The following is a 22299-nucleotide window of genomic DNA, read 5'->3' as shown; positions in this document are numbered from 1 at the left end:
TTTAAATAGGGGTTTTATATTTCTACAGTGGTTCCCAAAAGTATTTGGACACCATTTAACCACTGGTAAACTTTAATGAATTCTTAGATTACTTCACAGGATATTTAACAAAATGATATTTGTTTCAGAGAAACAACTTAGCACATCGTCAAACTGAAAGTAGACTGAAGGTAGAATTCCAACCAGACTGCACTAAGGCTCCTCTAAAGCAGAGGCGGAAATGTTTTCTTACAGTGGTGCCGGTATGTTTGCGTCCATTGATGAGATTATGAACTTAAAAGTGTACAAGGGCATTCTGGATTCAAACTTGCACAAAGAAATTGCTCAAATGACAATGAGCCTTTTAAATTAATACTTTGCGAAAACCACAGATTTTGAATGGTCTGTTTAAAATAAAAGCCACTTGATTTGACATTTTGTTTCCTAAAACAATGAACTGAAAATCTTTTTAAGCATGCCACATGTTTTTTTTTGGGGGGGGGGCAGTGTGAATATGCTTCTGCACCAAAAACCAATGTTATAAAGAAAGGGCAAAGACAATATAGTGAAAATGAGATTCTTTTGACCTTTTTTATTGAAAGCTTCATTGAAAGAAAAATAATAAACAGAAGTTTAAACTCGACATCCACTGATTTACAGAAACTCTCAGGATCACGACTCGAACACACGGGAGGCATGAATGTGCAGCAAATAAAAAAAGTAGCATCCTAGAACTGTTTCACTTTCATATTCCTTTCACCAACACTTGTACAAATAAAAAGAATTCCATAAATAGTCTTCTATTTCCTCTGTCAATAAGTTAATTTCTTATAGAGGTTTTGCTGTTTTGGCTGAATTTGGTAGAACGTGTTTGTTTTTGTTTTTTTTTCCATGCTGACACTACATGACCCTCCCATTGCTAAAGCCGGAGGTCTTTGATAGGTCAATGAACATTCTTACTTGATGATTATCTATGACAGTCCATCAGATCTGAAGACGCAATGTGAGACTCCACCCTAACATCCAATGAAATGTGTAGTGTTCCGAAAGAGGAGGAGGTTTCAAGGCCAGTGCACTGTAAAAGCCAGCAATGAGCTTACTTAAATAAATAATCATTTGAAGTACCTCAACGATTAGGAGGTTACAATCCTTCTTAGTTTTGTAATACATTAATTATTTACGTTGGCTCACTGTTTGATTTTACAGTGTGGAAACCTCATTAGGAATGGAAGAGCACCGTCCACTTTCTGAAGGCTACAGCACAACAAACAGAATGAGAACTCTGTTCTACAGTTTAGAGCAGCTCCCTCCATATCTGCTTATATTCTGTAATACAGGAGGCACGCGGCCCCTTTATATTACACAAGCTGCGGACACCTCTAATACCTGCTAAGACGGTGGTCCTTATGATTGTTTAGAAAGCAGCAGTCATTTAATCTCTTCCCATCTGCCACTGTGGCCCTCCAATACTGAATGCCTGATAGCAGCAATTGCATGATAAAATGAACTCTCCAGAAAGGCAGTAGAAAAAAAAAAGAAACAAAACCATTTGCTATAGATCATGTTTTGTTTGTTTTTTTTTATCTTAGAAATGAAAATGTGTAGCTAGCTTGACCTCCACATTGTAACAGAGCTATGCTTAGTGTAGTCTTGTCACTGATGAGACGCATGGCAGAAAGGAATTCATATTCATTAACCCTCATCCAGAAGACAAAAAGTCCAATCCCCCATCCCCACCCGCACCATCACCCCAAACACAACATATTTTTATTAGGTCATTGAATGGCAATATCAACGGTAACATCATTCTAATTCTATGGTACTGTATTCTCTCTCATTCAGCGGCTAGCAGTTCGCTTTAACACCACGCACAGAAGACTCTTGTCACTACGAATCACCAGCATTGCTGTTACTCTGACCCCTAGTGGCTGACTCATCACCACCCGTCACTTGTTTAAGATGTTACCCAGTGCATGCTGAGGAACAAAGTGTTTAGCACCCAGAGATCCCCTCTCTGAAGAGACAATGAGAGATGAGCTTCAAGAAACAATGAGGAACAATGTGCACTGACAAACAACCGGAGTGTATAGTAAAGATCTCAGCCCCTGGATTCAGAAAACGTCAACATTTTGGGGACTGAAATGGCTTCTTTTGATCCAGAGATGAAAAAGAAGGAAAAATGAATGTTCCCTATCCTAATGAAGATTTATGAGAATGTCACTCCAAAGGTACTTCAGAAGAACCTTCAAAACAACACTGACCGTGGAAACTATAAAAAGAAATGTGTAGCGCAAAAAGAACCTCCACCAAGGCCTGTCTAAGTGTCACTATGTGTATTTAAACTCCGTGTTGAGCAATGAGTTGACGTTATCGAATCATCTGACCAGTAACTATGATCTGAGTCACAGCAAATTAAGAGTAACAGCCAAGCTCTTTCTTCATTCTCAGACGATGAGAAACCGTCTCTTAACTGTTCTCCTTGCGAAACTGATGAGAGTTCATCAGGGATGGGTGGTCAAAACTATCTCTGCTTCACAGATTTAGCTCTTCATTGCTTTGTAACAAGGCACTGGAGTAACCACCTGATCCCACATTGACTGATAACTTTTGTTGCACCTTTTAAACAGTGAGTTTATAAGTTGCTCAAATAAACTTTGCCAGTGGTGAGGTGACTGCGACCATATTTTATAGTGGTATAAAGTGGGGCATTTGTTTCAAAGCATGAAACATATACACAATGGCATGAGAGCAAATCATAGCTTTCTCCACTGGCCCCAAAGCAAAGCTTCATCTCGCAACCTGTCAGGTAGTTCACAGCTGGATGGTAATTCATATCCGCTTTAGTTTCCTGTTTCCTCATGGTGGAACCGCATTAAATTGAGGTAGCTAACTGCAGAGAGTTTAAATACACACAAGTGAGTACTTTGATGTTCCTAGCTTGGTAAAGGGAACAACACCACAATGGGGATACAGATTTCCTTAAAACAACCTTGTCCCTAAGGAGATAGCACAGAATCTTGTGGTTTCAGAACCAAATGACCCATGTGGAACATGTAAGACTGAAAGAGCTTGAGTCAGTGACCCAGGGGTGCTGTAGCAGAGAAGGACAGTGTCCTCCCTCAGTTGAGCTGAGAGACAGAAAACTCCTTTCTGCTGCTTCTCTGATGCCATCTGCTGGGGAGTTGTCACACTCAATACAACGCACACTATCTGGAAGTCTTCTTCACTCTCCGTCTAAGTCCGAATGATTGGCAGAAAAGCTGCAGCAGTGGAAGGAAGTTTAAACCCACAGCCCCGCCCCCACACCCAATGAGAGTACCAGTTTAGCCGTCAAGGTCAAACAGATACTTCTGAGACACAGAGACTAGAACAACAAGGCCAAAAAATATCAAATAGAAAAGAAATCGATCTACTCCACTGTCTCTAAGGGGTTTCTTCATCTTTGGTATAAAATATGCCATCCATGGGCTGCATTTGATCCACAGCTAAGAAAGACTAAAGAAATTGTCAACAATTTCCTATTACTATTGCTTTTTGCACACATTTTCTTTATTTTAATTCAAAAGCTCCTATCTACGTACTTTTGCGCTGCCAATATTTTTATATTTATTTTAAATTTTTTTTCCCGGTTTTTAGTTTTTTGATATTTTTTTTCTTTTTTTTCGCAATGAAACAAGCAAAGCAGGCTCAAAACACCTTAAAGCTCATAAAAAATATTGCAGATAAAAACAATAATGCCATTAAAAATGATCTGCACTACACAATAAACTGCATTTCCCAGGATGCAGTGGTTTACATTTTTCTCTTTTTTTTCTAAAAAATGCAACTCTCTTTAAACACATCACTATATTTTGACTGTCCTTTCTTTTTAAACACAATGTCGCCACTGATAATTTAAAATGTCTTCACAAGACCTCTCTCATTCCTCTGTACAGGTAATATCACAGGCTTCCACTCCACCCTGCCCCAGGCCTCGCATCACTCCATGAGTCCTTTCAGACAGTTTTTTTTTTTATTCTTCTTCTTTTCAAGACGTTCAACTGGGAAAAGTCTTGGACGTTTCTCAAAATTAAGGCAACAAAGATGATAAAACATTGATATTCTCTAGAAAACTAAAATCTAACTCATAAAAAAAAACAAAAGTAAAAGTAGCTTAGAATCCGAGGAAGACTTCTTTTTTTTTCTCTTGCTCTCTCATTCTCTCTTTCGCAAATAACGTGCTTCCTCTTCTAATAGAAAACTCGCTGTAGCTGAAAGTCTACCTGCACATTCAGAAAATAACTGGAAAACTTTGTACTTGTTTGAATTTCATCACTTCATGAAGGAAAAGTCTTGTAAAGTTGTAGATTTAGCCATTTAAGCTCAACCTTCAGGACTGCAGCTCTCTCTCTCTTCTTAAACCATGATGGTGGCTTTCAAAGGCTCCTCTCGCTCTGATAAATTCTGTTTTTTTTTTGGTGCTTGTGCAAAGGTGGACACAAACGTTTTCTGTTCTGCTTTTCCTTTCGTCCTCCACGTCCCCGGCACAGTCCCCCAGTCTCAAGGCAACGCAGTCACCCCAACACCCCCTCCTCCTCCTCTCGTTATCTGACCAGAAGGGGGGACAGGAAGAGCATAAGCCAGGGAGGAAGCGGCCAGCACGGGATGAAAGAGAAAAAAAGAAAGAAATGTTGAGGACAATACTGACACTGATAAAACAGATAGCAGTAAAGCCTGAAATGTGCATGTGCACTCTTAAAAATAAAGCTTCCAAAAAGTGTTCTTTATGCCACAAAAGAACCACTTTTCTATTTCTGGATGCTTCTTTGAAGAACCATTTCTGTATAAGAGATGTGCGAGTGCAATGAATCTTTATGAAGTTCAAAGAACCTCCACATAAAGTAAAGGTTCTATACTAGTGGCATTAATTTTAACACGTTTAAATACCACACACTGTTTCTATGACTCTGCAACTACAGTCCTGTCATTCAAATTCAGCTTTTAAATGGCTCTCTTGATAAAACCAAAGTTATTTAAAGCTGCTGCCATTTTTAATCACCAAAGGACATCAAATCTTAAAGAAATTTCTACACATTAAAATGGATGAGATGTCAACAAAATCTCTCAGGGTGGTTTAATGTGAAGTGCTCCGCTCTGGAGAAAGGTGGTGAGTCAGAACTGTTCACAGTGGTGGTGACTTTTCACCTAAAGTGATTATGAATACTTTGCCTGATGCCTGTTTCACGACAGCTTTGCGAGAAAGTTTTGGTCTAAATTCTGTTTTTTTTTTTAAATCTATTCATGGTGGAGAAGTACATGCTGAATGATGTAAGGCAAAATAGTCCCCAAAGAAAACAGATTTTTTTTCAGATTTAGCACTAATTTACCATCATCAACATTAGAAAACCTCAGAAGAGACATGTTCAGTGCTGGTTTTGAATAGTAAATAAAATCACTTTATTTGCGTTGCAGACATCGTGACCCGTGAAATTTTTAAAAACTGGTGGAATTCCCCTTTAAGTGAGTAAAACTCATAGCTATTGGTAGCAATATCAGTAATATTAATAACGCTATCACTGAAGGATGAATTTCCTGGACAGTGCTTGCGGGAGAACTATGAAAGAGAATGAAGTTATGATTTGAAATCATGAGTGAATCAGGAGTTGAAATATACAGCCATTATTGCTCTCTTTGGATGATGATGATGAAAATTGGTAACTCGCTCTGTGGAAATCGTGTTCACATGATGAAAATAATGTTACTGAGTAACTGATTAATTACTTTCTGATGAAGCTAATATTTGTTCACTCATATAACTATATAAATTGTGCAAAACTCTTTTTTTTCTTAGGTAAAAAATTAAGCAAATGAAGACAAATGGGATTAATCACGATTAACTACATAAAATAATTTTTTAATCTATTGACAGCCCTGTTCTTTTTCCTAAAACTCCACATCCACGATTATTGAGGAAGCATTACTTTAAAGAGTGTACGCACTGACATTAAGAACACTAAAGCTGTGCTATCTAATGTGTCTGTGTGTAGGTAGATATGAACAGTCTCACTTAGCAGGCTGGTAGGAGTAGGTGGGTGCGTGATCGCTGCTGCCATCCACGCAGAGAGGCTGCTGCTGACCGCTGGCATCCTGGGAAGAGGGAGGGACACTCTGTGGAGACGCCTCTGTCACCACACCCTGGAGCAAGTGCATGACGTGTGTCATAATCATGTGACATGTCTCTGAGAAATGTACATTTAAAAGTAAAGACAGAAAAAACCTGAGGCTGCTGGACCATGAAAAAAGGACTAGAGGCTTCCTTAAACTATGCTTTCTTTTATCAGCAATGACCCCCTTAAGACTGAATATTTTACCGCCTACACATTCAATACATTGTTTTTGAACTTACATACTTTTACAACTGAGATACCTACAAAATTTCATGTTAATCTAGAGAAACCCAACCCAATCTACACTACATCTGAGTTCTTTGTATTCTCTAAACACTAGATCACAGTGAAACAGACTAACAGCCATTTTACTATATACAATAGGCCTCATTCACCAACCATTTTTAAGAGCAAGTTTCTTCTTAAAAGCTACTTACTTAGTGTTCATGAAGACTCTGACATTCATCAATGTTTTCTTATTTAGGATATTCTGTGGTTTAAGAACACGTCATGAATCTGACGTAGACTTTTTATCAGGACTTTTCTCAAGAACACATTTAGGAAAACAACTAGGACGATATTGGTGAATGAGGCCCTTTGGTATTTTCATCTTTTATATTGAATATTTGTGTTCAATAACTAACCTTTTTTTTTTTTTTGCTAAATCAGCAAACTCAGACCATATTATGATCGTCAATGTATTTCATTAAGTTACAGTAAAAAAAGGGCATGACCAGGTGGTCACTTTCAGGCTTAGGTCTTAATAGTTAGGATCTACAATTTTTTATGGTAACTTCAAAGTAATAGGTCAATTAAATATTTTTTGCATTTGAATATATATTGCACATTATGCATTGAGGCTAAGACTGTACATTTAGCTCCATAAGTACTGGCTCCTTCTGTGAAGATGCATAAGAGGTCATTAAAAATGTCTTTGTGGGTAAGTAGCTCAATCGCACACTCAAAATACGCTAAAACAAAGCCTAAAAAACAAAGAAAACAAAAAACAGTTATCATTTTTTCATAAAACCACATGTCACTACTTCTGGCATCACTGCATGTAAAACTCTGCCAACAAATTATTCACTGAACCATTATGTGTGCATTTGGATGTATATTTTGGATCACTGTCTTGCTGTCTTGGTCTGAACATGACCCAGTTACAGCTTTTAATCAGAGGCGGCTGAATGTTCATTTAAAATGTTCTGATACTTCAGGAGTCCATGATTCCATGAAAAAACAGCCCTAAAACATCACAGATCCTCCACCATAGAGGCTTTTGTTTCTCCATTTTTTGCCTCATCTGACCATAAAACCCCATAGTTCCAGTCAAAGTTCCAAGAGAGCTTAGTGAACTCCAGGTGCTTACATTAGTCTTTTGAGGAATGAAAGGTTTCTTCTGGCACACCTTCTGAATATGAAATGTTTGCCTCTCTAACCATCTTCTTCACTTTGCCTGTGATAAGATAAACATGAACCCTCTTCCATGCAGATTTGCTAGTCGGTTGTACTTTTTAAGTATTGCCTCAGCAGTGGATTTGGGCATTTTCAGCTATTTCTGCCATTGCCTGGTTTGTGAAGGTCAACACTTTTTTGTCTAATGTCATCAGTGTATTCTCTAATCTTCCCTATGTTGATGAATCTCTAAGAAAATTTGGCCTCTGTGTCCTCTCATATTTATATTCCAGTCAAACAGGATGTCATGGATGACCACTTAAAAGTTCCTGAAATATAAATGGGAACATGATCCAGTTACAGTTTGTTCATAAGGATTTATAGATGTGCTAACAGCTGTGACATGAGGTTTTGTAAAAAAAAAAGAAAAAAAGATTAACATTTTGTTTTTCTTAGACTGAATTACTTAAATGAAGGTTAGATATTTTTCTTATATTTTCAGTGTGAGATGGAGCTAATTAATTACAAAGATTATATTTTTCATTACTTTTTTTTTTCTTTTCATTGTTCATGGTCAGCGTTTTTGGTTGTAAAGTCGATAGGTCATACTGTTCTCAAATCAGATTTAAGGGCAGTTGATTCTGGAAGTAGTCTCATTACACGGCTACTGGCTTTCATTAGGTAGCCACTGGCATTGATTTCCCAGCAACTGTAAGACTCTGATATTACTAAACTAGCATTAGGCCTCCTGTTTTGGTGAAGCAAAAGGACACTTCAAATACATGTCTGTCATTTTACTTTGAAAAATGATATAATTGCACAGATATCACCACAGTATCCTTGACAACGGAATTCTACAGTGACACACATTCATGTCTAGCCCTGATTACGATTTATATTTCCAAGAAACTGTGTCAGATGGTTTATGAAACCGAGACTACTACTGATTCAGTAATGTTCCAGACTGGTGAAAATCACATAATTACAACTGCAGACACCATGCTTTAAATCTCATTAACCCTTGGATGTCTAGAGTTGTATTCTAATTTTTCACACTGTTCAAAAGTAATTACAAAATTACATTAGTAATTACATGGCTAGAAACATAACAACAGTCACAGTTGCATTTAATTTACATTCTGTATCAACAGGTTGTGCACTTGCAATTTTTTACATTTGTTTTGATGTCAAAAAATGGCAAAAACATGGAACAATGTTTAACAAAGAACAAATTTTCCCAGAGCGAGACTGGACACATGACAATACCTTCATCTGATTCAAACATAATAACGCCTCTTCCACTACAAACACATCTGTTCTTTTGGCAGAATTTCTGCTGGTTCTGATGAGCTATGTGTGAGAGCTAATTAGTATAAAATGACAAAATGATTTAGAAATTGCTGATAATAGCTATGATTTCTAAGTCTTAAGGTCAGTTGTTGTGGTCAGAGGTGAAATAAAGGGGGCTGTCTGGAGCAGAATGAGGCTTACCTCCACTGAGACGGCTGAGGCAGGCACCGCAGTGTACTGGGGAATGTAGGTTCCCTGCATAGGAGCTGCAGCAGCAGCCGCCGTCATGTACTGCAAACAGAGGGAGAAAGCTAGTGAGGGCCGGTCAGACAGTGAAGGCTACAGAATGAGTACAGTACAGGCCAAAGTAGGCAAGCAAGTGGTGATTTTTAAAAATGTAAAAAAATAAACTGTCAGTCTGCCAACAAACAACTAACATATTTGCTGATCTAGTTTAAACGAAGACTTTTTTTTTCCCCCCAAAATACTTCATTGGTTTGTAGTCATAAAACTTTCAGGCTCCTTGGTCATGTGAATTACTCAGTAACTATTAAGACTTATCCATTAACAACTAAGAATTACTCCATAATCTTATCCATGAATCATTTTAGACTTATCCATCAACCTCTGACTTATCTAGTGCTTACCTTCAAACTAACAAGCAAGTTATGTAGTTAAAAAAGACAAATATGAAAGACAATATACCCATGAATATATGCCCTTTTATGAGTCCTGTAGTTTAAAGAAGTGTTCAGAAGCATCTAGAAGTCAGAACCAGGTGTATATAATTAAGTTTCCAACTAACGCCTGTGGTATAATTACTAGGAGCAAAACAAATCAAGAATCTTAGTTGCATAGTACTGCTGCACACATTTAGTCAAACCCTTTTGTTCTATGTAAACAAACATGCTACTGTCCGTTATATCTTTAGGAAATAGGACTTTTATGTCTTTTATTTTTTATTATTATTTTTTTTTTTTTTTACAGTGTTGCTTCCAGACTTTTGACCTGCAGTGTATGTTATACAGTGGAGAGACATACAGTGCCAGTGGTGCCGAGGGACAGATGGTTCATCTGCTGGGTGAGGGGCCCCATCATGTTGACTGGCTGCATGGAGATGGTGTGGTCCATGGCTGGCGTGATCACAGCACCCTGTGGGTGGGCACAAACGTACATACATGCACGCACACAGAGAAACACAGGTCAGACCACATGGAGGAGGTAAGAGGAAATTAGTACCCATTCAGTTCCATGTCCGCATAACCTTCAGCGTTAATTCCCTTAATGTAATGCATGCACGGTCTTCACATTCACAAAACTCACTTTCACTCTCTCTCTCTACTTCTTTCTCTCATACGACAGAGCGATCCAGATCACCCCAGCTGGGCTCTATTATAGGGGCCAGACGTGTGTTGTTCCACTTCAACAAATGAAATAATGCGATCCAAATGCGCGTCATGCATACTTCTGCAGAGATGATGCATTGCTCACTTAGCGGTGGCGCTCACACACACTGCGGCTGTGTTTACGTTTCAGGCACGCTGCTCCACGAGTGTTAACACATGTGAGGTAAAAGACGGAGTGAACGGCTGCAATTTGTAACTGCTCACCCCAGACTTTAGCTGCCTCCGTTGCGTGAGTGTTTTAGCAGAACCAGGATAAGGGATGCGCACACACACACACACACACACACACTCATGCATGTCTTGCCCTGATTACGATTAATATTTCCACAGGGGCTCTTGGTCAGGTAGTTTGTCAAAAAGTAGTTATTTTCTGAAGTTTGTGCAGAGGAAGATCGTGCTTGGGGAAAGCACGGCACTGTCTAAAGCATGCATTATTAGGCGTTTTTGAGTGGGCCTGCTCTATGTCTGATCAAGTAGTTACTCGTATGTTACCCAGAGGTCAGTGAGTCGTAGAGGAGCAGGACTGTTCTGAAGTGTCCACTGTAAAGTGTGGCTTCAGTCAGTTATTCAACCTTACGAGGTCCAACATCAAACCAACACAATAAAAAAACTTCTTCTTATCGAATAGGTCACAATTTCATTTTTATGGTCTGCTATAGCTCATCTACAAATGTTCTAACTGTTAAAGGGGAATTTCACAGATTTTTTTTCTCAACATTTCTGCATAATTAAATTGCTGAAGAGTGGTCTGATATGAAAGAATTACAGAGAAACTTATTTATAATGGATTTTCTTTACAATAGCGCTTAAGGGGTATCAGGGGTCTCAATGTCTACAACACAGATATAACCATTTTACTTCCCAAAATGACCAGCAAACCTACATGTGTCTTATCTATAATCTTTACATATAAGACATTTTTATATGTAATTTATGTTTTAGAACAAAACATTATCTCAAAACTAAAAAGGCAGTGTATGAATTCATGCAATAACATTCTGTAATGTAGCTTTTACAGACATTAAACGTTATGAAGTATTTTTATCACCACTTCTACGAACAATTTTGACCAAGTTACTCTAGAATGGTGTATTTTGCATCAAACCACAGATGATGTATTTTGGATCCTAACAATTTAATAATACAGAAAATCAGTGGAATTTTATTTTTCTCAACTCAAAACAAATTTACAAAAACATAGATAATAGGATGTATCTAAAATTGGCCTATGAAATGATATGCTTCATATGACTGTCTATTTAAGCAATATAAGAATAAATAATTCAAAAAATAACATTTGACTATCACATTTTAAGGTTTCTAGGTATTATTTTCACCTACACCCATGCACTACTAGCCTCTGTAAATAAACATATCATCCATGTGGCCCCACACTCTGATCAAAACCTCCCACTGTGTTGAACTGGCCATTTTCATCTGTTCAACACCAACTGCTGAAAATAACTGGGTGGCAGGTGATGCTGCTGATCAATACTGCATCACCTGCCACTGAGTTATTTTAAGCAGTTAATTGTAATGCCAGAAGCTAATTTACAATCCGAACTGTTGAAATATGATGGAGAAGGGGGTATTCTGCCAACACAACAGAAGTGAAGGCCCTTTTTATATTTTTATTTATGATTAAAGATGAGTGAAGTGCATAGATTAATGTCATATAAAAAGGCTCTGTGTCACCTTAAAAATGAACAGACTCCTGCTCATATGTTGCCTGTGAACATACTGAGGCAGGCCTTTGTCTTACTGCCTAGTGTTACCACAGGTTTTTGACTGGTACATGACCGCCAGTGCTGAAGTTGCCTCAGGCTGTGTGATAGCATCTGTTTTTGCTGGCTGTGATTGGTTCACCGTGACTTTCTGTAATCCAATCGGAGCGATTCCTGTTATTAGAACTAACTTAATTATGACGTGGAAGACGGGAAGTTAGAACAGGGTGATCGCACTGTGAGGCAAAAATCTGCCACACACTGTTTCCAGGAGAGAATTCAACATCTTGCATACAGTCTTGCTTGGGTCTTATAATATAGTTGCACTCTTCTACAATAAGACCTGACAGGTACATGCATAATGTATATATCCACTGCCCACATCTTCAACTGTTTATACAAGCATAAAAACAGGTTTTCGTCTTTGGTTAGAAGAAAAAGGTTGGAAGCATACAGTTAAAACAAGAAAAGTTTAGTTCCTAACTTCTCTGTGAACTCCTGCCATCCCATGGATTTGTTAAACTCCATTAGCATCACAGCTGGTTTGGAACGGTTAAGCTAAAATACTGTCATATATAAAATCACACTTGTTTACTTGTTTATTAGTATTTACAAATATGTTATGGCTTAACATATTTTCTCAAATGACTCTTACATAGTACTGTATGTACTTTATAACTGCACATAATTTCCAGTGAACATATTTTGTTATGCATGTTTTGTGCATTTTACAGTTTTTTGTTCTTTTTTGGAATTTATGCTGACAATTATCTACATACCTGTACACCTTGCATTTTGTACTTGGCATATACAATAATTCTGATTCTTATTCTAAAAGCTGAATAATTCAATATTGTTCATAGACGTTCTATACGGTCATCTGAGCTTGATATGAAACTCTTAGGTCAAAATCTGTTGTTTTGTATTTGAGGCCTAGTCTAATAAATCATGACTATAAACTATAATATAAGTTGAAGTCTCAGGAAACAGAGTAAAATGGTAAACAATTTGTATGACACTGAAAATTGAGTGTTCTATTCAACACCACTGCTGCTCTGATATGCATGCTAGGGTAGCCTTTGCTTGGTCATTAGCTTTTGCTCAGTAAGTTTCTTTGAATTGAACAGAGACAGACTGTGGAGAACACAGTTTTGTTAAAGATGTGTGGGTGGGACAAGCCACATCAGCCTGATTAGTGAGGGTATAGCTTACGCACACATTACCCAAGATTAAGACCGGCGAGTTTATCAAAAGGGGAGTATTTTGGCGAAATACACTGGTCATTTATTGCACACTGGAACATTATTCATAGGGAATCTTGTGTACATGTACAGTAAGTGTGTGCCCACAAGAGCAAGATGAACCTAATTAGAAAGAATATTATGGCCTTTAAATGTCACAACATTAGTCTCGCTTTACAGATATATTCCACAAAAAGATTGCAATTTTGTCAAAAATAAAAAGGGACCAGTTGGCAGAACATATTGCTAACCAGCTCCTATAAACGTTCATTCAATATAAGCAACAGCTCTGTATGTGGGTTGAGTGCTTCTTCGAATGCCCTTTCATACATGAAACTACTCACACATGCACACATGCGATCACACACTGTTCCGTCTCCGTGTGTGAGCGTGGCTCAGTGGCGCTTGTACTTTCAGTACGTGTGTTTAAAGAATAAACTGTGCAGACACTGGGCGTCAGAGAAGCTGTCTTTATTCTAGGCGTCAGAGCTAAACCGCTGGAGCTGCACGGTGTGAGCTGTGCCTGTCATCTCCGCAGCGCCAGCGGCCTCCAGCTAACAGCTCAACCCCGCCTCCGACAAGCTCCCATAATGAGAGGAGGAAAAAAGAGATCCACTCAGAATAATTCTCCACTCTCATTTACACCGTATCAGTGAGGGACTTAGACAGATGATTAAGGGCTGCGGGTATGCGTATGTTGTGTGTGTGTATATTAATGCGATTCCCCACAGGGCATGCATGCACAACCTGAGCAACACTGGGAGAAGATTTCTGCAGAACAGAGAGACTGTTTCACTCTCCTCCTGCCACAGAAAGGACCTAAAGAAGTTTATAATTGATGATTGTTTAAAGGGACACTCCAGACAAAATGAAAAACTGTATGTAGTAAACATGCTTACTCTGCTACTATACTGTAAAAAATGTCTTGTCAGATCTACTTAAAAAAATATATTTTATGTGGTAACAAGTAATTGAACTAGTTTTATTCAACTGAAAAAATTACTTTGATTTAAAGAATCGTTTATTCAAAGTATTTATTTAGGTTGAATAAAACTAGTTAATTTACTTGTTACCACATGAAGTAATTTTTTAGGTTGATCTGATGAGACATTTTTTACAGTGTACCATGTTGCCACAGTTGTCTCTCTAGTGAAGTTTTTTTTCAGTTTAAAAGCTAGAAAGTTCCTTCTGATGATGCTTCTTGAAGGTGCATTGGGGTGGATTTTTTTGGGACGGTCTGTTTTGAAATATATATTTTTTCTATTAGCTGAAAAAAGGGCAGGTGAACAGAGAAGGAAGCTTAATGGCTAGTGTTACTGCTAGGAAGCTGAATACAGTATTGCAGTTGCATAACTGTGGCAACTGTCTTCAAATGATCATTAAAGGTGAGAGAATTAGCTATTCAGTCAATAAAAATGGCTCATCAGATGAGCTATAAGTTAGCAAGATGGCTACTTAACTATCTACCCCAGTTATTTCCCTGTATAATACTGCATAACATATAACATATAACATACTACATCCTAGTTTTAGGAATGCCCCTTTAAAGAAGGTTTTTTTGTAAATGAGATATGCTAGTGTGAAGAATCTTTTAAAAGATCCTCCACATAATGTAAAGGTTTCAGACCAATTAAAGGTTTTTCCTTGAACTCTATGTCCAGGCTATGGACCATTTAGGAACCCTTATTTTTGAGAGCGTCCTCACAGACAACAGCTTGAATATTCCTTTAGCAACAGAAACCTAATATACATCTCTGGGCTTGACCTCAAACTTCGACTCCTTGATGTCAAAATGATTTGTTGCTTGGGGTCTGAAGCCTGGACACACAAACCAGACTGGAAAGGGTCTCCAGTGACATCACAGGAAGGGAAGCGGATGCCAAGAGGAAAAGGAAGTGGCCCTGTTTGTCCCTCCGAGGCAGTGCTACTGAAGAAAACAGACTTCTAGGGAGGATGTTTCACATCAATCTTAAACATGTTTGCTACACGAACGACAATATGACGCCCAGATGGATGCACATAGACTCAGTCTACAGAGCCTCGGAGGAAATAATGCATAATTATACATGTAATACTGGAATAATTCGAATAATGATGAATTATTATAGGTATTATTTAAGCATTGTTTAGGAATTACTCTCCTTTGTCTTTCTCAAACAAATACACGAGCATATGCACACAGTACAGTACCTGCCAAAGCACAGCCACCTTTTCAAGCCCTTGCAAACAGAGCGTGTTCTGGGGAATGGCAGAGATAAAAGCACTAAATCTTTATTCAAACATTTGTTCCTTTGTCTCAGCAAATGGCTGTGACTGGCAGCGACTTAGGGAAGTGTCTCATTTCTTTTCTTCCCCACTCCGTCGCCGTTTCGCTCTAAGCGGCTTTGCAGTAATGCACTACGGCGGTGATTTGTTAATGTTCATTTCCTGAGAGGGATTTGGGGACGATTCACATAGGCATTCTTCTCCTGAATAAGATGTAGTGGGAGGGTGCGTGCTTTCTGCAAAGTAGATGGACTGTATGTATATGTTCCGTACTCTGCGAGGTGTGTGGGCACTGTGCTAGAACACACGCAGATGCAGATATTTAAAACTGTGCTGTGGTACTTTGACTGGAAACCGATGCAGAACAAAAGTGATGGTAATCATCAAAGAGACGCAGACACAGTGTCCGGAGAGTGGAGCGCACAGAGAGCCTCCATTGTCTGCTGATCTGCTTAAATCCTCATCTCCAGCTCCAGTCGCTATGGTCACGTGTCTCCACGGTAACAAGGTGCCAAACGCACAGCTCTCTCCGGTTACAATGCCTTCCTCTCTCAGACGCTTTTAATTGCCTGCCTTCTCTCCACACGAGAGCAGGGGGGAAAAAGGAAAGAAGGGAAACATTACTTCTCCCTCTGTCTTGTTTTCTTTCCAGGATTTTCAAACGAGACAGGGATCATCGCATTGACTCCGACAGCCTTTCACAGGAAGTTGCTTTTTTTATTCTTTCCCTGGCGGCTGAGGTCTTATCTGACGACTTGCCAAATGATCAGACAAGAGGATTTTGTTACAAAACACATTTACACATTATCACCCCCCCCTCATACTGAAAAAGGTAAACACGCAGATTTTTCCAGTTAGACAGAGAGACAGACAGAAGTTCATCCATTCGTCTCTCACTCGGTCCCTCTTTCTCCCTCATTTCCTCCTTCTTTGCCTCTGGGTTTTGCGGCCTATTGCTTTTGTTTTGATTTCTTTTGCAGGTTACATCTTGAACTGCTGAAGCAGCTGACTGAACATTTTTAACCAACATGATAACATGCTAACGCACTCATATGGAAAACTAAAGACACTCCAGGGCAGTTAGATGGAGGAACTGAGGCCCAGACTGATCACAGAGTGGAGTGCAGATATGAGGCTGGCGGTCAGCAGGCAAAACTCCAAACATGTGCTTGGGGTTACCGTCCCATTCAAACACTCAAGGAACAGAAGGTGAGGCTGCCTGAGCCTGTGTGTGTGTGTGTGTGTGTGTGTGTGTGTGTGTGTGTGTGTGTGTGTGCGCGTGTGGTAAATTTTCCAAGCCTCAGGTAGCAGGTGTCCTTCCTGCATCCTTATTGAGTGGACAATCAAGACAGAGAGAGAGACACAATGAGACAGGAAAAGAGAGATGGCGAGAGAGAGAGATAATATGAGAGAGAGGGAGAGAGAAAAAAATGTAAGAGCAAGAGGGCGAGAGAAAGACAAGGAGATGGGGGAGAGAGACAGTGAGAGAGAGTGAAAGAGAGTGAGAGAGAGAGTGAAAGAGAGAATGAGAGAATGAGAGAAAGAGAGAGAGAGAGAGAGAGAGAGAGAGAGAGAGAGGGAGAGGGAGAGGAGAGAGGGAAAGAGAGGGGAGAGTGAGGGGGAGGGAAAGAGAGAGACTATGAGAGAGATGGTATGATGGGGAGAGAGAATGTAGACAGAAGAAGAGAAAGATACAGACAAAGAGGAGGAGATGGGTGAGAGAGCAAGAGAAGGAGATAGATATGGGAGAAAGAGAGAAAGAGAGAGAGAGATAAATTGTGAGAGAGGGACTGGGAAAGAGAGAGAGAGAGAGAGAGAGAGAGAGAGAGATAGAGAGCGTGAGTGGGCGATGAGGTGATGTAAACAGAGGACTTAGATGAAGTCTCTGCGTGTCTGATCCAGGCTCTCTGTGCTGCACACACAAACAGCGGGTCACTTTCTCTCGAGGAGAAAAAGTCCTCATCCACACACCATCCTCAAAATTACAACCACTCTCTGCACTTCCTCAAACAGCCACAAGGGGGCAGAGCTAGCACTCAGCTTTACACCCCCAAAGCTCCTTATAAGCACTAAATCACTTCTACCTGGTCACATTCCTCCACCTCTTACCCTGCACCCCTTAGGGTGCCTAACACTAGCAATGCACAGACGAAGCTGTAGACGTACACATATGCAGATCTTGTCTGTCTAGAAGATGTTTACTGGTTGGAAGAAAGAGTGAGCTCAAAATAAATGGGGCAAATCAGATTCTGCCTTTGCTCAACCATCCATGTTTCCAGTGGATGATGTACCTCTAGGTCAGAATCCCCACAGCAAAATTGAAAATGGCCCAACGGTGTGTCATTTCTCTGTGTACAGGCACATTTTCTGGTCTGATAAATGTTTGCTACAGTATCATTCTAAATAAAATACATTCAAGGAATTGCATTTTTGATGCTACGTCAAGCGTTTGTGTTTAGGCACCCTTAAACACACATAAATGGCAACACACACATACATGCACACAAATAGTACCAAAATATCAAGAATAGCTAAAATTCATTTTAATATGACTGATATATGTAAATGAACTCTGCTCTGATTGGCTGCCGTGTATTGTGTCTCATTCAAAAAGCAGTCTGGCCTGTAAAAGTGCTGCTGTAGGCTAAATAGGAGGACAGTAAATGTGATGTTTTTTGATTGATTAAAATTGCATTTACTTCTTTGTTTAGCTGCTACACTGATAAAATATGACTTAATAAGCAACGTACAATCTAAGTCAATAAGTGAATGATTTCAGCATGCTGACCCTTCCAGGACGGACAGATAAAAGGTAACTGATGATTCTTGAAATATGCACAAAAGCATTTCTGATATGTAAAAGCATATATTAGTATTCTGCATTTACATACATAATTTACATGTACGTGCATAAATAATTTAGTACTTACTTGTCATTACAGCTAGTTAAGCTATTAGATAACATTGCTTATTCAATAATAACATATGTGCAGTATATAACCTAAGAAGGGAAATCAATTGTATTAATGCAGCTGTTACTGATGCAGATTCTAATGTTGTGGCTTATATGTTGTACGGGTTGATGGATGCATTACTAATATCAGTTACTCAACACAATGTCATGTTAACCAAAGTTTTCATCTATTCAATTTGCATAATTTTATTCATTATTTTATTCATTATTATTATTTAATATACACCAAGGCATAATGCAGTATAGTAACAATATGGCATTTTATGTATATCATTTATATCAGCACTGTCATGAACACATGCATGCCAAAACACTCACACAGACTCTCTCTCTCACACACACACACACACATACATACATACACACACACACACACACACACACACAGACACACACACACACACACACACACAAAAACACATATAGCAGATGGGGAGGACTTACAGTAGGTTGCATAACGTACTGTTGGTGAGGCATCCAGGACGTACTCTGCACCTGTGGGGAGAAAGAGCGTTTCCTCATTTTCCCTCCTCTTCCTCCTCCCTCCAAACCCCCAGACCAGCGGAGGCAGCGGCCAGAAATACCGCCCGATAATTACAGTGGGATCGGAATGCCACAAGGAGCAATATTGTCTCCTAATTACAGCAGCGCGGCAGCAGTTTCATCATCAAAGCTCAGTCTGGCCCAAAATCTCAACTTTCATCTCCCTTGCCTCACCGCTCAGCTCATAAAGCCCTACACAAATATTCCTTATTATTGCATTTGCGCTTCAACAAATGCCTCTATTGTTTTCACAACACGCAATCTAGTGAACAGCGTAAATCTCTGTAGCTGTATGAGAAATATGCAGAACAATGTGTTGTAAAAAGCTCGTTTAAATGTGCACATGTGCTAAAATGTACATCGCTCATCCTTTTCTCCATCGGGACAGAGCGAGTAAGGAAGCTCTGCGGATCGCCACACTAGTGCGATCATCTGGCAGTAAGTCCTGTAAGGTGTGTAAGTACACACCTCAGCTCTCCAGCTGCTGAAAGATTCATGCCCTCACGTTTGCTCTCATTCTCTCCCTCCTTCCCTCCTTCCCTTTCTCTCTCTCTCTTTCTCGCCCTCCCCCATTTAAACCTGCGAGGGATATAGTTGTCTCTTGTTCCATTCTTTCAAAGTTTAGGGGAGAAATAGAGGTGGCGTTGCATTGATTTCCCGTCAGCTCGAGTTGGAGTCATTTCTCTGTGTTCACTGCAGTGTGTGATTCAATATTAATTCACTGAGGCCGGGTGGGGCATATGCATATTATATCACAATACTCAATTAGGAGATACTCTACTCCTGTGAGAAACGGGGGCATCATACTTTGTGTTAAAAGGGTGTGTGTGTGTGTGTGTGTATGTATATATATATATATATAAGTCCTAAATATGAAGCACGCAGCTAAAAATAATGGTTCTTGGAACCGATTTCTGAGAGGAGGATAGCACAACTATAATGATGCACCTCACTGAAAGCAAACATCATCAAGCAATAAGACAGCCTTTTCTGCCATGTTCTCAGAAAGAAAGTGTGATACACATTGGTGTGAGGAAATCACACAGGGGTGTGTAAAATTATAGAGAAGGACATGGTGGATGGTCACAAGGTACACTGAGTCAAAGCTAGCTCTGTCATGGCATTTATGTTCCTTTCAACCTGGGCGAGTAATGAGTGGTAAATATAACTCTAACTTTGGAGGCTTGCTCATAACTAACTAACTAACTGACTAACTGACTAACTAACTAACTAAATAAATGTTGTCACCTTTTTAGGTCAAACAAAATTGGGTTCTTACGCACGGTATTTTTAATACAGTTTCCGGACGTTAACTTCATATACATGCTTATGTCTGGCCACCTTTCAGTACTACATGCCACAGTCTGTACTAGGAACACTTTTAATATCTCAGTGCATTAGTAAATGTGCACATATCAAGTATTTTACAATGGCTACAAACATGGCTCAGCCAATCCAATTTCAGAACTGGAACAATCCATTTAAGAACTTATATGTTGAAGGGTTGTGTCCTTGATTTAAGGCTTGCCAGTTACCGTTTAGTTGGCGATTAATGACAGTTTGTCATCGGTCAAAATAATCTGCCGGAATATGCATCCTTCATGTGTGTATTTGTGTGTGTGTGTGTATATGAACAGGGCATACACAGACAGGTGACAAATTAAAGGAAAAAACAACAGAAAATGTCTTAGTAAGATGTTGGGCCACCACAAGCCAGAACCACTAGAACATCTTCAAAATGCCTTAGTATAGGGGAGGCTACATAGACTGCAACCCTTATATAATATCCCTCACTATGTAGTTATGGACTGTCTGCTCTTGCTGACACAGTCTGATCACGTCCTGCACTGACACTCTCAGTCCCGTGAAGGAAAGCTGTTCTTCTGCTTTTCCTTAGCTCCTGCACTAATGCAAGACCTCAGTGAATGTGTGCTTTTGACCACAATTTCCAACCCTGTTTAATGATGCCTTTCCTATAGATCTAAATGTAGGTTACTTTAGTCACTGTTCTTATTGAAACACTAGCCGGTTAAGCAGTTAAGCTCCGGACATCCCTACCCCAATAATGAACCCTCTTTCAGTCACTTAGATCTTTTTTTCTTGACATTTTGACCCAAAATCAAGGTCAATTTGGCCTGCTCAGCATTGTTATACATACCAATAGAGCACAGTAAGATGTTAATAGCTTAATTGTATCATGCAGTGCACCTATCTGGAAACAACACACTTCTACACTTTTTAATGCATAGTTGCTGTTTATTTGCTGAACTTAACATATTGGGGAAAACATAAAACAAACTTTGGCCTGTGCCACATTTTACATTATACCTATGTACATATGTTAAACTCAGCATGTAAGTAGAAATTGTGCACTCAAATTTGGAGAAATGTTTGTTCCCTGTAGAAGACGTGTTAACTTATTTTCACTCAGACAATGAACAAAACATGTAATGTAACTGGGGATGTTTTTTTTTTCTATACCATTGTGCATGTATATGTGTGTGGGAGAGAGCTGAGGGCAGGTTGTCGTGAGGACAGAAGGAGTTTCAGGATCTAAAAGGCTTAGCTTCTTCCCAGCTCAGCACTGTGTGTTGTTTAGTTTAGCTTAAGCCAAATCAATTAAGAATGCTCATTGCTCACAGTCAATGTTTGCTCTCCCTTTTCCTCACTCTCTCTCTCTCTCGCTTTCCTTTTCGTTCAAGGCTGGAGCAGAGTGTTAATAAGCTTTCTCAACATGGCAAACAAAGGGAGAGATAGAAAAATAATATGTTCGACTCCCACTTGTGCTTTGTGTTTGTTTATAATTGCGTACATATCATTACAGCGTGCAGGGGTTTGTGCATTGGTGTGTGTTTGCGTGCATGTGCCTGTTTAAAAGCACATGACCTTACCTGATAGGTGGAGACAGGAGAGGCAGCGATGAATGGTGTGATCGATGTCTGGGCGATCATGCGGTTGGTGGAGATGCTGTATGGTGAGGAGTAGAACCTGCAGGAACACACATACATACACACACAAGCACACATCAGCCATGCCAATCTATCATGACAAATAGGCTCTTGATTTAAAGCAGAATCAGGCAGACCTAAATTACTAAAAAGGCTTTGGGCTATCGTTAGAGGAATATCATCATACTTTTATCAATCATGACAAATTCTGGACTGCATGGATGTTTTAAATAGACTACTGGTTTCTACTGCTTACACTAGATGAATGCACACGGTGCAAAAGCATGTAACTACTCACACACAACCACTTTACCCATTCATTGTTAATGCACATATTTTATATACTATTTGCTGTTATTTATTAAATAATGACTTAAACAGTGCAGAT

The 22299-nt window shown here is 39.3% G+C and overlaps 1 protein-coding gene across 1 annotated transcript in view; it reads right to left on the bottom strand.

The window, feature by feature from the left end:
• Positions 1-542: 542 nt before the first annotated feature.
• rbms3 (RNA binding motif, single stranded interacting protein) overlaps positions 543-22299 on the bottom strand; it is a 165042-nt gene continuing 143285 nt past the window's right edge. The window contains exons 9-14 of the mRNA XM_036587667.1: positions 21855-21951; positions 18865-18915; positions 9852-9962; positions 9012-9101; positions 6026-6153; positions 543-4566 (exon numbers count right to left, since the gene is read on the bottom strand). Of these exons, the coding sequence (XP_036443560.1) occupies positions 4563-4566; positions 6026-6153; positions 9012-9101; positions 9852-9962; positions 18865-18915; positions 21855-21951 (481 nt within the window). The 3' untranslated portion in view covers positions 543-4562. The remainder of the gene's footprint in view (positions 4567-6025; positions 6154-9011; positions 9102-9851; positions 9963-18864; positions 18916-21854; positions 21952-22299) is intronic.

Source organism: Colossoma macropomum, unplaced genomic scaffold (genome assembly GCF_904425465.1).
Source record: "Colossoma macropomum unplaced genomic scaffold, Colossoma_macropomum, whole genome shotgun sequence".
Classification (NCBI taxonomy): domain Eukaryota; kingdom Metazoa; phylum Chordata; class Actinopteri; order Characiformes; family Serrasalmidae; genus Colossoma; species Colossoma macropomum.
The sequence above is the reverse complement of the archived record's forward strand: the minus strand, read 5'-3'. Positions and strand labels throughout refer to the sequence as shown.